This window comes from Crocodylus porosus, unplaced genomic scaffold, assembly GCF_001723895.1.
Source record: "Crocodylus porosus isolate Cpor-Errol unplaced genomic scaffold, CroPor_comp1, whole genome shotgun sequence".
Lineage (NCBI taxonomy): Eukaryota > Metazoa > Chordata > Crocodylia > Crocodylidae > Crocodylus > Crocodylus porosus.
In genome coordinates, this window is record NW_017728939.1 from 8,304,720 (window position 1) to 8,322,356 (window position 17,637).

The 17,637-nt window shown below is 52.1% G+C and overlaps 1 protein-coding gene and 1 long non-coding RNA gene across 2 annotated transcripts in view; one reads left to right on the top strand and one right to left on the bottom strand.

Moving 5' to 3' along the window:
• Positions 1 to 14,585, bottom strand: part of LOC109318496 — a 98,544-nt gene extending 83,959 nt beyond the window's left edge. The window contains exon 1 of the long non-coding RNA XR_002103264.1: positions 14,335 to 14,585. This is a non-coding gene — a long non-coding RNA (uncharacterized LOC109318496). The remainder of the gene's footprint in view (positions 1 to 14,334) is intronic.
• A 2,399-nt stretch (positions 14,586 to 16,984) lies between these two features.
• The window catches only part of MARCKSL1 (MARCKS like 1), a 2,473-nt gene continuing 1,820 nt past the window's right edge, over positions 16,985 to 17,637 (top strand). The window contains exon 1 of the mRNA XM_019547805.1: positions 16,985 to 17,392. Coding sequence (XP_019403350.1) covers positions 17,297 to 17,392 — 96 coding nt within the window. The 5' untranslated portion in view covers positions 16,985 to 17,296. The remainder of the gene's footprint in view (positions 17,393 to 17,637) is intronic.

A 17,637-nucleotide genomic window follows, 5' to 3' on the forward strand; every position in this document is an offset into this window, starting at 1 on the left:
AAGGGGTCCGAGCAAGATGTACTGGTACTACGGGAAGATGGTAGAAGATGAGGGGTGAGAGATAGGGAACATCATATGGAACAGGGGGGCCTGGCATAGACTGTTCAAAGGCAGGCCCCCTGAAGAGAACAGGAATGATAATGATGAGGATGATGATGGTGACCGAGAGGACAACAATACAATAACAAGCGAAAGGGCTGGGCAAATGGGCAGGGGAGCTCTGAGGGGTGAGGAGGGGAGAGGGCACTAAGGTGGTCCTTTGTGTAACTGCGACTGCTAAAGGTGTTGGGAAAACAGGAGCTCAGGCATGCAGGAGTGTAGGGGCATGGGCGCATGGTGCGGTTTTGTAACGGGGATAAGAATGGTGTAGCTGTAAAGGTGTATTTTGGACTGCCAAGTGAACCAGTGGTCACAAGACAGGTTAGCAGAGGGATGGATTGATGGATGGACGAATGGACAGATAGATAGATTTTTTTGTTTTTGCAGGGGGAAAAACACAACCCCCCCCCTCCAAAAAAAACCAAACATGCCCCTGTGTATTCCAGATGAGGCAGGGAGGATACATCAAGGTGGTTTTCCATGATGATAGTTTTGGCCCAGGTGGTTTTACTGACCTGGCAAGGGAGATCCCTTTCTTCTCACCCTTGAATGGCTTGGTATAGTTGCAGGCTGGCCCTGGGGAAAATCTGCTTCCCAATGGGAGGATCTCAGCTATACAATGTATGGTGATGGGGGGGTTGCCCTTGAGGTTTCCCTTTAGCTTGCTTCTATGGCCTGTTGGTTAGGGGCAAGTGAGACTAGGGGCGGATCTGAACCCTAAGGCCTCTGGGCTTGGGGTTTGCACGTAGGATGCCTGCCATGGATTTGGGAGTATTTGAAGCCCCAGGATGAAGAGTCTTGGAGACAGGATATTTGCTGATGGTAGCACCATACAGACTTTGGAATTGATTTGGTCAGACAAACAATATTTAAAAATTCCCTATGCATTTCAGACGAGGTGTTAGCACATGCTCATGGAAACTTCATGAGGACACACGTATTCTTGTGTGCAAGTGTGAGGGTTTGTGCACATATGTCAGTGTGGGTTTGTTAGCCTTTGCATTTAAGCACCTGTGGGTGTGCACAATATTTTCCCCATGCCTGGGTGTTTACAGGCATGCATGAGCAAGTGTCTGCGGATGGTCTGTGCATGATCATGGGCTTCCATGTGCATAAAGATGAGCATCTGCGCATGTGTGGTTGCCGTTAGGCTGCATGGCTATGTCCATGGTCGTGAGAGAGTAGGGGTGTGTTTCAGCTCCACATGCATGTATGTGCTCTATGTCTAGCCCAAGCGTTTTCCCTCTAAGCTAACAAAAGTCACTGTCTTCTGATTTCTCGTGGCAGAGTCCAGCTCACCACCACTGTGGGCTCAGCACCTGGAACCGGTTTATGCTCTTTTGACTGGAGTTTCCCAGAGGCCCCGACAAGCAGCTCCTGATTATCTTGCTGGCATCCTATGACCCCAGCTGACTTCCTGCCCTTCAGGCGGGGGGCTGGACTCGATGATCTCCCGAGGTCCCTTCCAGCCCTGATGTCTATGAAAGCGGATGGCCTTATGCTAAGCCTTTGCCTGAGAAGGGAGCCTCAGCGAGGTTTCAGCAAACAACATATTTCAGATCCAGGCTACTGAGCTGGTAAGGCTAGAGAAGGGGATGGGGGCTGGACTCACCTGATGCTCCTCCTTGATTTATGGCAGGACCCCTGGTACCCCAGCCTCATTGTTCCTCGGGTCCTAGGATCCCTCCACCTCTCTGGCTTGCTCCTGGGGTCACCCAACACAGCTCTGACTAAAGCACATCAGTCTTGATCCTTCATCATCAGGACTACCCCGCCCTGCCCAGCCCCAGGGAGAGCTCTGCTACAGCCCCTTGGGCCTGACATACCCTCAGCCCCTGCTTTGCCAGGCCATGACAGTCTGCCACTGTCTCAATGATCCGATGGCTCTGTAATCTGGATTTATGTCCATGAGGTACTACGATGAAATCCCATCCTCCCACAACCAGCCACGCTTCTCTGGGACCCAATTCAAATGCAGAGTTTCTGAGGAAGTCTACAACAGCTTTGCTCTGGCACCTGCACCACAGACCCGCACCTCATCCCAGAGAGACGGAAGAATAGGGGTGAAATGGAGCCAGGGCTGATCTGCTGTCAGCTAGGTTATTCTCTTAAGGTAGAAATCCCTTCCCCTGGCTACTGATCCCCTTCCCCTACGGCCTGCTAGGAGCATGGAGCAGGACTGTGCTCTGACGCACCACTGGTAACAGCATAGATCAAGGAGCAGGGTCACAGAGCCAGAAGGGCAAAAATGCAGCTAGGCTGGCTAGCCCAGCAAAGACTGAATCACCGGCATGTTTTCAGGGCAAATCAACCCAAAGGTGTTGAGCAACCCAAGAGCATAATGTGAGAAGCAAGAACACCATTCGTAGGGTTTTAAAAATGCCCATCACCAGGGGAATTAGGCACTAGTCTTTGCATGAGTCTGGGCCTGGAGCAGCAGATGCCCAGCCCATCTAGCAGAGTGCACCTGGATCCATGCCAGGGCAGAGGCAGCACTTACTATAATAGCACTTTTGGTTTTGTTTTGTGAGAAGGGGAATTTTGCTCCTGGTAACGAAGCAACCACTACCAGAGAGGTAAGGAGGGGGGATTTTTGCTGGAAAGTTGTAAACAATCCAGAAAGAAGGACGTGCAGTTCCCCAGCAGCCCTCATGAACAGCTGTGCTGCTGGTCACACCTTTACTGCTCAACTCTGCCCTCCAGACCCCAGTTCACACTGTGACTAATAAGCACAGGACTGACTTGCAGAGAGAAAGCCCTGCCATGAACTGGGTTTTACAGGGAGAACATGGGGCCTTCCACAGCATGCGAGTAATGGCATATTACAGTCAAGGGACTCGCTGAATCGGGTTCCCTAGGACTCCACAGTGGCTCCCTGCAGGCACTAGGAATGGAGCCGGTCAGGAATTTTCTGCTACTGGGATTTCCATGAGTCAGACTGAGGTATGCACCGGAGGGCTGGCATTTTTGGGTCAGACAAGAGGGGAAAGCCCCAAAACAGCTCGGCTCCAAGTCAGGCAGAGCAGGAGTCTTGAGCCTGAGCCTCCCACCATCCAGTTGAGTGCTCTAACTGCTAAGCCATCCCACTTTTCCCCTCCCCCGTTTTTCTATGACAGGGTACAAAGGTCTCGGCTTCACAAGGAAGCTGCCTAAAGCACTGGAAGGGCTAGTGCATGGACTCCTCTGTGAAATATGAACTTTCATTTCTACCCAGAAGAATTTTTACCATCTTTTCTCCAATGCCTGATGAAGGGCGTTTGTGCCCGAAAGCTTGCAATTTTATTTTATTCTTTTTTGCAAAAATCTTGTTGGTCTAATAAAGGCTATCATCTCTACTGTGAGTCCTGACTGAATAATGCAGGGAACTTTGAGGCGCTACTGTCCTGGCCTAGACACAGGCTGGCGCAGAGAGAGAGAGGGTTTCCAGGCCTTCATGCATGAATACATGTGGGCTACCCTGGAATTGCCTTTCCCAGTAATAGTGAACCATCCTTTCTACCTGTATGATAGTTCTCATCCACCTGCGTGAGAGGGCTTCATATAATATCCCATATCGCCACTCCTAGTCCGGAGACGGGGATGCCAAGGTGCAAACATATGAAGCCACACGTCCAAGGTCACTCAGCCCTTCCCCAGTATCTAGGGCCATGCTCTCTCAGATTAATTAAACTTCAGAAACCTCCCCGCTGCAGAGGCAAAGGCAGGGGAGCTGGGATCTTCTGGTAGAGGGAGCAGCAGTGAAAAGGTTAATGGTGTTGACATTTCAGGGTTTCTAATGAGGCTTTAAAGTTAACAGTCCATTCTGATGAATGGGGGAAGTTTGCACCTCTCAGTGCTGTTGTCTCAGCCTGCTGGGGCAGAGGCTGCAAAAAGACAACAGCACAGTGGCCTGCCATCCATTTATTGTGCTCACTACCACTCCTGGGAAAAGAGGCAACCCCAGAGAGACCTCAGGCCCCCACTGGACTCTGCAGACAGGAAACCCCAGCCCCACAGCCCCCAGCATGTCACCTGGGCACCCTGCCCACTGACCTCACCAAGGAGAGCCACCAAAGCCAAGGGAGTCCAGGTGGTGACTGGGACTAGAGGCCAAAGCCCACAGCCTGCAGAGCCAAGGGAGCTTGTGCCCAAGAAAGGACTGTAGAGTTCACCCCTCAGTCGCCATCAGCCCCTTCCTGGCTAGCACCAGCTGTAGGCTCTGGGCTGCAAGGATGTTCATGCCCCTGTAGACATCCCACATGGGCTTGGAAGTATGTCTGTCCCCCAGTTCTCCTGGCTCTGCAGCTTCCAGGAACCAAAAGGAAACCATGAGCCAATACAAAAACACCTTAACAGTAATGCAACATCCTTCCTTCTACTTCAGCCTTTTGCCTAGTAATCTTAAAGTTGTTATCAAGCTTTCACACAAGGGTAGACACCAGACTGACACCCCTCAAAACTGAAGGACTTTGCTGTCCACCTCAGAGATGCAACATGCAGTGCATGCCCCGCTGCCAGGCTTCCCTGGAGAGATGTCCTGAGGTACTCAGTCTCCAACCAAAGAACCAGCCAGCAGCACCCAGAACGGCTCTGTGCTGCAGACGTTTGTCACACCGCACACAGAGCACCTGGGCTGGGAAGAACGGGCGTAAAGCGACCGCGATGGAACGTGGTTTAGGGATCCACGGATCCCGGACAGCTCCCAGCTTGCATCTTCCACTCCACGCGGGTTTCGATAGCCAGCTCCTCACTGCAGCATCCACGCACCTTCCATCAGAGCACAAACCACCACCACAGACCTCTGTCGTGTGTTCCTCACCCCGATGTTTATTCTCTACGCACTTCTTGTCCATTATCCTGCAAGCATCCTGCAAGCTTGTCCATCCATCATCCTGCAAGCTTCTTCTGGCTTGGGGAAACCAACAGCTCAGGACAAACTGTTGCATCCACCCCACCCCCAAGCACCAGCCTCTCTTTACCCAAGTTTTGGATCTGAGGCTTGGTTCAGAGCCACTGGGCAAAGAACCCCCCTGGACAATGAACCAGGTGCGGCAGCGAGCAGAAAGAGCCCCTAGGCTGGAAACTACGAGGCTGCTGCAGTTCAGGTCTGGAATTTCCTCTTCCCCCTGCCTTCCCTGCTTCATCCAAAGACTCACTCCCCCTTGACCCTCCTGGATGGCTGAGTTGATAGGGCGGCTGGAGCCACCCCACACCAGGCAAAGGGCAGAGCGTGGAAGGATTTACCCACCATGGATGGAGGTGAGACCAGCTAGCTCCAATTCCCAGTAAGGGGAAAAAACACAGGATGGCCCCAGTGGGTTCTCCTGTACCAGCAGGTGATTTCAGAACAGTTCCCAAAAGACAAAGCCCCGGAGAGGACCTGCCTCAACACCCCAGGGCCCCCCCGGCACTCAGCTCACCCCAGACACAACACGCCGCTTCCTTGCAATGGAGATCAACGGCTATTTTTTGGCTCTGACTTCATTGGGGCAGCCCCTACAGAGTCTTCCTGGGGCTGGATTTCCCCACAATGCCTCCCCCTCCTCTCCCCCCGGCAGGTCACACTGGAGCCCAGGCCTCTGCCTGTGTCACTGGCTCTTTTCTGATCCCGAGCCTGTCCCAGTCCCATCCCCCATCTCCGTCCTCTCTGCACACACTGGTGCTCTCTCTCTCTCACTCCCGGACCGTCAGATGTTGCTGAAAGGGAACAATGCCACGTATTGTCTCTCCCTGCTCACAGGCATCAAAACCCAGCAGCCCAACAAAAAGACACATTGACTCGCAGGGAGAAAGAGGCCCATACATTGCAGAGCTGCCTTTGAGGGAGGTGGGGGGGAGAGAAGAAAAAGGACCCAGAGTGCCAGAGAGAGCATCAGCAAACCATTTTCCTGTGCCCCAATCAGCGGAGCCCGCGCACCCAGGGGCAGATGACGGGAACTGTTTTGCCTCATCCAGGAAGGGCCCCGTCCAATGACTGTGGCCCAAGTTCAACTCTGGACGGCTCAGGTTCACCCAGGCTGGAGGGGGTGGCAGGTCTGCCGTTGCCCCAGAGCGGGGGATTCAGTCCCAGGGGCTCAGCAGCTTTCTCTGTGGTTATTACCAAGGGAGGCTGGAGGGGTTTGCAATTGGATAACAGGATGCAAGCGCAGAGCAGCAGAAAGCAAGGGGGCTTTCCTGGTGAGCTTGTTCAAGCCTTGACAGTCTCAGATGCAACCCGAAGTGGGACCACGGCCTGGGCAGCACAGACTGCAGGGCAGACAGGGTAGCACAGACTCCAGCCAGAGGCCCTGGTGAATGCCCAGGCTGGTATAATACACTGAAGTCCATACTGCCACATGTTCACTGCTGTTGGCAACCCACACTGGCTATATTAAAGCCTGCACAGATGTGCTCACATGTGTTGTAAGTCACACCTCCAACAGCAGCATGTTCATGCCCCCAAGGAGCGGCCCACCAATGCTGGTGAGGAAAGGAGAGCCAGCACGGACAGGGCACCTGGCTCACCAACGTTTTGAAACCAGTGCCTGTTGCTTCCAGTAAGCAGGGTAGGAGTGAGGCTGCCATGTTCCTACCCCTAGTTCATCTGGGTTAGGGCAAAGAGAAGAGATTTACACAGAGGGTTTATCACAGGCACTAATCAGAGGCTGGTTGATGATGGTCCCCATATAGAGTCCCAATGCAGCAGTCCTCAGTCGCACAAAACTCCCACTGACTTCAACAGGGGTTCTGCCTAAGTAAGCAGGGTGGCATAAGGAGACCCCAAGATCCTTTCCAACAGGAGGCATTCACCATCTATTCTGTAAGTCACCAGCTGGTCCTACATCCACCTGATGGCACCGCCCAGGAGCACCGTGGCCTGCACGGGGTAGGAAGCAAACCAGAAAACACCCCAGGATACATAGGGCCAGCACCATGCACACGTGAGTGAGTGCAACACCTTCCTTCAACTCCTCCTGCCTCTAGACCAATATGGTTACAACCTGAACATCTCACCCCATGTCTGTGATTCACTTAGGATATTCACCCAGGGCTTTCACACCACAGGCTCTCCAGGGAAGGGACCTTTGCACCGCAATGGGACATTGTGCATCTTGGCACCACAAGACGGGGCAGGAGTTTTGCTGTAGTGCTTCACAGGGCACAGACAGGCCGGAGCGTCCATGGAGGTGCAGGTCCGGGAGGAAGCAGATTGGGAAAAGTTCCATTTGGACTGAAAGTCACTTTTGTTTTCATTATAAACTTTCCTCCTAAAGAGGAAGGAGGCTCTGAAAATGAGCTCCCTCCTCAGCCCCCATCCCCAGAGTGCCCTCCAGGAACCGACGGAGCAGCAGCCTGGCCTGAGCTGGGCTGGGGAAAGAGCACTGTGCAACGCTCGGTAGCATCCAGCCGCCTTCCCACGCCACCCTTCTGTCCCCCATTGCCAGCTGGAAGCTGCAGCCCCCTTTCTCTCTGGAGAAACCTTGGCCGCTGGCCTGCTGCCATAATGTGACCCAACTGGCACTGGACTGGCTGCTCAAGGTCAGGGAGCTCATTACCGGAACTGAAGCGCAGCCTCCAGCAAGGCTGAAGGAGATAAAGCATGTGGCGAGAGCATCCTGCACTGAGGACAGCATGCGATGAGCTACTGCTCTTTCAGCTGGAGCTGAAAGGGGCAAAGCGGGCTGGGTGAGAAGGCAGGAAGCCTTTTACCCCATGGGTGCTGGGTCAAGCCTGGCCAGTCTGAACTAAGACTGAGGGCTGGCAGCACATCGTGAGGGGTGGCCTGAGGGTAATACATTGGGCAGATCTCAGTCTAACTCCTGAGTGAGTCTTGGTATCACGCAAACGGGCCACATGCTGGCAGCCTCGGCAGAGAAATCACAGCTTGAAATCGGCTCCAGCACCTGACTTCTCCCTGCACATCTAGCAGGGATCCCTGTAGGGCAGTGCTACTAGAGGTAGGATGGGCATGAGGGATGCTGGTGTCCTGGTCCCATGCCATCTTCTATGAGGGAAAGACAATCCCGGGCTCCCTGAGCTGCCAACTTAGCACTGCCCCCAGGCATGGAGGGCAGAGGAGAAGATACGGAGTGCAGCCTCCTCCCCTGCCTGCCTCAGCTCCAGCTGGCAGCTGATGGGGCTTGGGGCTTTTGTTAACATTCAAACCCTTGGCCAAAAGGAGGGCAAATGGCCTTGGAGATAAGAAACAAAGTGGCTCCCACTTTCTTGCCTCCCTTGTTGACTCAGGGTTGCTAATCTCTCCTGACTCAATTCTTCTCTCAGGCTTGTGTAAACCAGGAGTGACTTCATTCAAGTCAATGGAGCTGCTTTGATGGAGAGGCAAATGAGGAAATCAGGCCCTTGGCCTCTATCTCTTAGGACCCGCAGCAACATTTATCATCATCACAAGGCCCTGAGGGCCAGAACGGACCATGGCTCAATCCTGCCTGCATACACAGGGCGACTGATGTGATAAGCCTGCTCCAGAAGGCAATGACAAGCCACGCAAACAGCAGCAATGTGACCCAAGATCCTGACCGCTATGGGGGTCTTCCCTACCAAGAGCAATGGGTGCTTGGGATTCAGCTCTGCTGTGTAAGGCCCCTGTTCCTTAGTCTGGGTGGCTCAGGCATGAACACGAGAGTTAGCTGGGCCATTTAATGTGATTGAACGAAAGTGAAAGTGTGGAGTCACAGCCATCTTGCTGGAAACCCCAGGCCCAGGGGATTTCCTAGTAAAGGGACTCCTGGCACCTCTGCTAAAGGAAGACGTGTCCTCTGCGTCTGGGTCCAACGAAGAGACACGCCAAGCCTGTCTTCCGCTCCCCTGCTCGGCTTCGTGGAAGAAGGGAGGCAGACCCTTCCTGGAGTTCTGCTACAACTCAGTTCTTCCACAGACTTTCAGAGATCCCAGATTCAGAGATCTACTAGATCAGATTACACGCACACTTGGACTCATCCTCTTTGAAGTCTGGTGATGGGCATCTACACAAATGCCATCGCTAGAGACATCTAAGATTAACATGAGATAATCCAGATCAAGCTCAGCTGCTGCTTTCCAGCCAGTAGTGACAACAGGATGATACAAATGAAATTAAATAAACAGACAAGAGCAACGCCGCACTTTTTTTTTTCCTCCTTCTCCTAAAGGAAGCCACAAAAAGCTGTACACGCAAAAGCCTCCTTCCCCCACCGTGAAGCAGCAGCCACGTCTGGAGAGGGACAAGATCCTGGCACAGCGTGCTAGGAAAATGCTGGCAGCAACGTTCCTCCACAGAGTCCATGCTGATTGCGTCACCTGGCAAAAACAGGAAAAGTTCCCTCCCAAAGCCACCTCCTATCTTGAAAGCCTCCAATACTCAGCTGCTATCATATTCTACGGAAACCAAACCAGCCTCCCACCCAGGTGCATTTCAAAAGCGTGGACAATCCAGCCATTGTGGGATATGCTGTAGTCTCTTCTGTATGACAGGAGAGAGTGAATTTGGATCGTACAATTCTCAGCGCTCTTGATGTCCCCCTCCCCTCCCCTCCCCTCCACCTTTAGCCCATTATTTTCCTCGGCAGCTGCACAGAAAGTAAAGGTCACTGATGATTCCCTCTACCAGACACCAGCGTCAAAGCAGAACGGACTCCCAAGCCCCTTGGCACAAAGCTGCTGTCTCTAGTGAAAGTGCCTGGGCAGCACGGAGTAACCCAACACTAGGGTAGAGATGGATGAAACCGGGGCTGGTGTAGCCAGACCCCTACAGTCAGTCTTGGTACCAGGGCTGGTGTTAATCTAGGCCGTGTTTTCACGCAGGCACCAGACAACCACCTAGACCATCTCTGCCATAATCTCAGCCAATTCCCATGTGTATACCTGCGTGCCCTCTTGGTCCAAAGGCTATTGCTCATGGCTTTAGCTCCAAATAGTGTCCTATCTGATGATCCTGCCCAAGCCACTTGGTAGCCATGCACATGCAGCTGGCCTGGTGTGCACTGTCATATACCCAAGACCCTTTTTGTCTGCATCTAGCCCCAAGTTCCTGAAGTGGGAAAGTTTTAGTGTGCTGGTCAACAGTCTCTTCTACTCTGGTGGGGCATCTGCATCCAAGTCAGTGAGTGGCCTCACAGGGCACATCTGCATGAGGACACATCAGAAGGAAAAGCTAAATTAATCTAGACCAAGAGCCTTAGTACATTTCCTCCCCCCCCCAGCATATCCACCCTAGTTCTTTTTGGAAGTGAATTAAACTCACAGAAACAAAGGCCACTTCTGCAAAAGGATTTCACTGAGTCCGTGGACAAGTCACTTTCCCATCCTGGGTTTCTCCAAACAGCAAGTGACACGCACACACCCTTGCAAAATGCTTTGAGGTTCTTGGCTGCACGGGCATCAGTCACCAATTATTGCAATAATCTCCTGACTGCTTTCTTCACTTACTCCATCCTCACGCTACTTCCTGATCTACCGCCCTCGTTACTCATGCCATTACCCTGCTTTTTCATTCATCAGCAAGGACAGTGGAAATAGGGCTTGTTGGACTTAACCAGAGGGGCTAAGTCCTTATGTCCATTATATTAGGAACACTAGTAGAGGAACAGCTGTATAATATGGCTACTGGCAAAGGCACGGGGTAGCCTGATATCATAAAACCTAGGCTGGGAGAAGAATGGTTTTGCCAACATAATGACATCTATGCCAAGGGCTTCTGGCTGCACAGCTGTCAGTCAGGGATCACACCTTTTCTAACCCCAAAATAGAGGGATGCAAGAAGATGCCTGTAGTGCGGACACGGCTGAGCACATCTGAACACCAAGCTAACTGTCCATGTGTTCAGACGACTATGCTTTCTGGTATTCATAGAGTTGGAACTATGCAGAGATCACTGACAGCTACATCAGTGCAACAGTACCAGTGCTTAGTTTTTAGATAGCCATTTTGCAGAAATCACCTTTGCATGGTGTCAACAGGAGCCTGTCTCTGTTAATATAACTGCATCCACGCGTTGCACTGCTTGAACCACGCACAGGTACATTTAAAGTGGTACAATCTCTGCCCATCAAAGGCCTAGGTGTGGATTGAGGAGCCAACTCCAAACACCAAGGTTTCAGCCCCGTCTCTAAAGAGCCCCGAGTATTTCCACACTTGAGCTATGCCGATGCTAGGATGTTCCAGTTCACGCTTTCCCTTCTGCACATTCAAAGGAGCGCAGCTTTGGCCCGTGTTCTTCCTGCTGGAATTCTCTCCCCAGAGAGATCTAATTAGCTAATTCCGTTGCTATTTTTAAAGCAAAATGGAAAGCCTTCTCCTTTATGCCGAGTGGCATTGTCTATCCTGGTGGGGCTGCCTCCAACTCAGTTAAGATCCACTAGCAGATGAGAAGACACTTGTGAAAGACTCCATATAAATGAATAAATAATCACGTTAATTCTTAAATGCAAGCTGGATGAATAACAAAGGAGACAGGGTCAGGGTGTGAGGCTGCAAATGGTGCTGTCCTTCTAGCTGGAGTCTAAGCTCCTCAGGCAGGAACAATGTTTGCGTCTGTCTCCTGCAGGCTGTCAGCACTTAACACGGAATAAATTAATAATCTTTGGTGCTTTAACTAGGCTCTAAAAACAGAAAGTAACATCAGCACAGACATCTCCTCCAGGAGGACTTTTAGGCATGAGCATCACATGGAAAAAACAGGTAGACTTGCCTGTGTCTGCTGCACCATGCGACTTTTGGCACTTGCCCAAAGCCCATTCAAAGCAGCGAAAGGATTGGTAGTGACATCAGTGAGTTTGACTCTCCTGCAGGGTGCTGCCTTGCTGAAAGCAGGCTGCAGCCCCGCACCCCAGAGCTAGCTGCATTTCAGAGACCCTTTGATTATTAGTGCAGAGTTTCGCCATGCCATCTAGCAATGTGCTCTGCCCCATACAAAACAAAAAGAAAGCAGCCCCTGCCCCTCTCTGTCAGAAAAGGGCCAAAATTTGCAATCAGAGCTACCCAGGCAGACCACAGTTCCCAGGGTCCCAGGCGTATCTCAGGTGAAGATCAGAGCACTGACACTGCAGCAAGATTTCCTACTGCAAGCAGAAAAAAGCCCCAGTCCTAGTGAACTCCAGCGTCAACGATACACAAAGAATGGACAGAGTAGACAAGATGATGGGACACAGTGGGAAATCCAGGGGAAACGCATTCCTTTTTGGCTTCACAGAAGAAGAGGCGATTTAAAGTCCTTTCTAAAAGGAGAGCGACTTGGTGGTCAGCGATCTTTTGCGATGAAAGCTTCTGTCAAAACGTAAGCAAGATCTAGTGTATCCATGATGACGATGATGATGATGAAAGGGGCCATTTCCCCCCTCCCCAGCAGGGCTGCATCTTGACCTCGCTAATCATGCTAAAGTTTGCCCTTTAGAAACATCACATCTGCCTCCCATCACTTTAGCTCTGGCCCATGATCACTGTGGCAGGGGCGCAGCGGGGTGTAAAGCACTTTCTCCCCTGGAGCAAAATGAAAAAGGGATCTGGGTTCTGCATGGGGGGAGGGGGGACACAGATGGAGAAAAACCTGTGAGCAGCGCTCCAGCCAGCAAGTAGCACCAGTGAAGCTACACAATTCCCCAGGGACACAGCTCTCAGAATGGGGTTCCCCCCCTCATTTCCAATAAATCCCTTCCTTCTGCTAAACAAGCCCTGTCACTCAGACATTGCCAGCCTATTGCTTCATTGAGGAAAATCCCTTCCTAGCAAACAGCTACCAGGGAGAGGAACGGCTAGATTGTGTTTGGTAAGGCACAGGCAATACTCCTGCTCCACTGACTCCACGTTCCATTCCAGTCATTAAGGCATTATGCAGCAAAGCCCCTGCTCCGACAGACTGGCACAGACAGACCAGGACTTTCGCTGGGATAGACGAGATGTAATAGAGAACACAAAGCAGCAGCAGAGAATGGTGTCCAGGAGACACCAGGACGGCTCCTTAGATCTCACTTTCAGAGGATGACGCCCCTCCACAGCAAAACACAAACACATACAGCACTCAACACAGGCAAGGCAAACTACAGGACACAGCTTTATCTCCACCCACACCGAAGGAGGACAGCTCTTGCCCACACAAGGAAATGTCAGCAAGATTGAGAGACATTTCACTGTCAATCTTGTTTCCAGCCCTGGTTTTGATTCTTCTGGCTGTCATTTCATTTCTAGGGCCCCGCTACGTGTTCAAATGAAAGCTCGATAGAAACCACCGACAGAATTGCTATGCATATTAAGCACTAACTTGATAGCTGGTTGGCTCTTTTTGTAGCTGGACAGTCATTTTTAGTGTGATAATTACTTTGCCAGTGTGGCTGGTCTAAATTTATTGCATGCTTAACCAGTTAATTAATTGAGTGATATATCTAAGGCAGAGGTGGGCAAAATGCAGCTTGGGGGCCAGATGCGGCCCACCAGGCCATCCTATCCAGCCCGTAGAGCCCCTAAAAAATTTAGAAAATTAATATTAATCTGACCTGGGCTGCCTGTCATGCAGCCCTTGACAGCTTGCCAAAACTCAGTAAGTGGCCCTCTGCCCAAAATAATTGCCCACCCCAATTGAAGATGTAGCAGGGGCTCTAGAGTGCCAAATTCTTCACCAGGACTTCAGGTGGAGCCAGGCATATGCACACACTTTGCATGATAATCAACAGGAGTGACACAAGTCAGGTGAACATAATATTCATGTGCCAGAACAACAAACAGGCACAAGGGGAAAGTGGATTGCTCAAGACTGGTAAAAAGCTTTCATTTTTGTGCCGCAGTTTCAAAGCCAGCTAAGCTTAGCAGCAACTCCAAAAGCTGCTCTGCTCCGACCACTGTGACGGAGGTTACAGCTGTTACCAATCAGTGCCCCCAGACAACTAAAGGATCCTGCATTTTGACCTTGCCTGAAGACTGGGTTCTCATTAACATAACAATCAGGCTGCATGTGGGATCTGACATGTCCTGCCACTGCTGCCTATCCCGCCTATTTACTCATGTCTTTGAATTCAGGCTGGCCAGTCCTCTCATCTCTCAGATGTCTGTGCCAGGGTACACTGAGGGGTGCCTGGGAGAACACTCTGCAGCTTTCTAGCCCTTTATATTGCCAGCTAAAGCAATCAACATGGGATAGCTGCCCTCCATTTCTCAGAAGGCAACAATAGCAACAGAGCAGGCAGCAGGTCTAGACAGGCCATAAAGGCTGATACATTTTTTAGATGGAATATTGAACGGTTGGCTGTAAATGCCGCCTGGCTGTGCAGGTCTGACTATAGTTACGCTTACCATAGCTTGAGGTGCAGTGAAGACTAGACCATCTCGTGACTGTTTGATGGCTTCTGCAAACTGATGGCATCAGTCCCATTCCACAAAGCCTGGGCCTGCAGCGTGCTTCAGCATCTGTCCCAGCAACACAGAGGACTGAATGGATTGAATTCTCTCTTTAGTCCAGGTGCTCTCTCCAGGTAAGGGGACAGATACGTAGGGTGATGCAGCGTGGGAGAAACTCGCACTGCATCTGTCCATGCTGTGTCCATTCTGTGGGGGAGACAGAAGAAAATGAATCCTCCTGGCAGTAAACTCACCCATGTTTGTGAACACGGTTGTGAACATGCTCCGAAAGTTTTGGAAAAATGAATTAGCAATGGGGAGGATTGCACAGGAACGGGCCCAACCCAGAAATCAGGGCAGACCTGACACTCCTGCTACAGTGAGAAGAGGCACCCATAACACCATATTCCCTGGCTGTTTTCTTTTTGTGTGCATGTGTCCCAGCATGTAAAGCAAGTGAGCTTTGCACCCACATTCCTCCTTTAAGAATAAAATATTTTGTGGTGCTGAACTAAAAAGAAAAAGAAAAGAAAAGGCAGTGTTTTTATCTGATGCTGCCTAAGGGATTCAGTGAAACCCACCCTTCAGCTCTCTGGAGCTCACAAGGGCTTGAGAATTTAGAATTCTAAACAGAGGCATTCAGTTAAGTCCTATAAATCCTCAATGGCCCCTTCACTGCCCTTATGGCCCATTGGGCAACTCCAGATTTTAACATATGGATTAAAGATCAGGAGGACAAATGAAAAGACACATGGCACCCATTCAAAGGCTTTATCAACTGACAACCAAGAGTCAATAAGGAAGATGAGGTCTATTTTAATTAACACAGATATTTCGCTCCAGCAGTGGGGGGCGGGGGAAGGGAAGACAAAACATGACCTTGTTGGTAAAACAAATACAACATGCCATTGTTTTCCAGCCCAGATGCTGGCCTTGATCCTACCCCTTTATTGCAGCAGCACACAGCTGGTTGCACTAGGTTGTCCTGCTCCTGGAAGCTAAAGCTACACGTAGAGCCAAGTAAGGCTAAGCATTAACTCCTTGCAGGGAGACACCGATCTTGTTCCTTTGCTGGCCAAAGCCAGGATAACTATGAGGCTAGGGAGGAATGAAGCACACAAGTACAAGATCAGTCCCTGATAAGCAAGATGGGAGCACCTCACTCCTGCAGGAATGCAAAGCTGCTGTGCAATTGCTAAATGACCCCCACAGGAAGCATGACAGCAGAGTAGCAAGGCCCAGTAGCTGAGCAACCTGTTGGGACCATGATACTCTAACCTCAACTCTTCAGACTTACCTATTCTCTACCCATACGCCGTGCTTTTTATAAGGCAGGAGATGCATGGGGGCTACCTCACTTTGTTGGATGCCTGGGAAACAGCTTTCACTGGAGCATGACACCCTGAGCCTCCCTGCTGCTTCCCGTGGGAGGGCTGGTAGCATCAACTGTGGCCGTTTTAAACCAGACGGGGCCAATTTGAACCCGACTCCTAGCCTGATTGGCAGAAGTGCTGAGCATAATCTGTTCCAGCTGAGGGACACCAGAGGCTCAGTACCTCCGGAAACAAAGCCCCTGGTCCGGTTTCCTTCACCAAGTTCTAACCTTGCTTGCCAGTGATGGCAGAGGCCACGTCAATGGGAAACTTCAGCAAATGCAAATGAAAAAGTTCCATGTAGGTTCACCTGCAGCCCTCAGCCCTGGATATTTTGGGGGCTGGTTTTCTACTCTGACATCTTGCTAGTTTGCTCAATGCCTTTTTTCTCTCATCTTGCCCTATGAAAGATCCACTCAAGAAAGAGCAAAAAAAAGAAAAGTCTGGCTCAGCTGGGGCTAAGAGATGTATGTGCATGGAGAGGGGGAAACTACGAAACAAAACAGATGCCAGGTGCCCTCAACTGCACAAAAGCAGACATGGGGGGGAGAAGAAGGACTCTTCTTAGAGGCCCCAAAGGAAGGTCTTGCATGGGAAAGGTCAGCTAACTTCATCCCAGCTACATAGTCCAACAAAAGAGATCACCCTCAGAAATCCTTGCCCTGGCATGGCTTCCAGGCCACGGGGGCTACAACCAGTGGCAGCCTTAGGGGATGGCAAACCAGGCAAGCACCCAGGACCCCAAAGTTTTGGGGCAAATGTCCAACTTGCTTACAGGTCATCAAAATTAAGCCTCGAAGGGGCCCCAAACGCCCCTAAGGCCACCACTGCCACAATATTGACCCTCAGGCTGCCTCCTTCCAGATCCAGGGATTTGCAAGGGGTGAGGAGGTGCAGCAAACCTACGTGCGCGGCAACTGAGGCAGAGGCGTGCTTTTGAAGCCGGGCAAGCCGCCCACCGGGCGAGAGGCCCAAGCTGCTCCGCGGCACCTGGAGCTCGGCTTTGTGCGCGAGCTGCTCCGGGGCAGAGGGAACCAGCTGGACAGCTTCCCGAGGGGAGCAGGGCCAAGCTGGGGGCGACCCCCACGGCCTCCGCCTCCCCCTGCATGGGGGCCCAGGCCCTTCCCTTTGTGCGGGGGGCTCAGCAGCCGGCACCGCCCCTTGGGCGGGCATTTAAATGTCCGCCACGCCCCCGCTCCATAGCTTATTAGCGGGCGCGGGGGATTGTCTCGGTCTGGGTGCGCGGAGCTGCCGAGCCGGGCCGGACCTGCCTGCTGCCAGGCCGCTCTCTCCCCGCCGGGGGCCCCCGACCCCCGCCCCGCGCGCTCCGCACTGGGCTCTGGCCGTAGCAGCCCGGGACTTCGCCGCCCGGGCGCTACTTCTTCTCCCTCCGCCTGAAGGAGGACGACGCTGAGCCGACAGCGCGGCGGGGTCTCGGGCGCCCCCCCAGCCGCTCTCTTTCTCTCTTGGGGCTTTTTTTCTCTTTTTTTCCCTGTTTTTTGTTTTTTCCCGGGCGGGGGATTTGGCTTGTGCATCGCGCAGACATGGGAAGCCAGGGCTCCAAGGCAGCGAAAGGAGACGTGATCGCCCAGAAGTCGGCAGAGGCCGTATCGGTCTCTCCCTCCAAATCCAATGGCCAGGTGGGTGCCTCTTGTCTCTGTTGGAAAGTGTATGTGTATGGGGGGGCGGTCCCCTCCCCTCCTCCTGGTGCACAGAGCCGCGGTTGTTGGAGGAAAGCCTCGTCTTTCTTCTTCCTCCCCGAACTTGGGAGGGGAGAACTGGCCCCGGCTGGGGTGATGCCCCCCACCCCCGGGTGCCTTTCCCCGCTCCCAAAGGGCGGGCGAGGTCCCACCCACGGGTGCCGGGTGCCTGCTGCAGCTGCAAG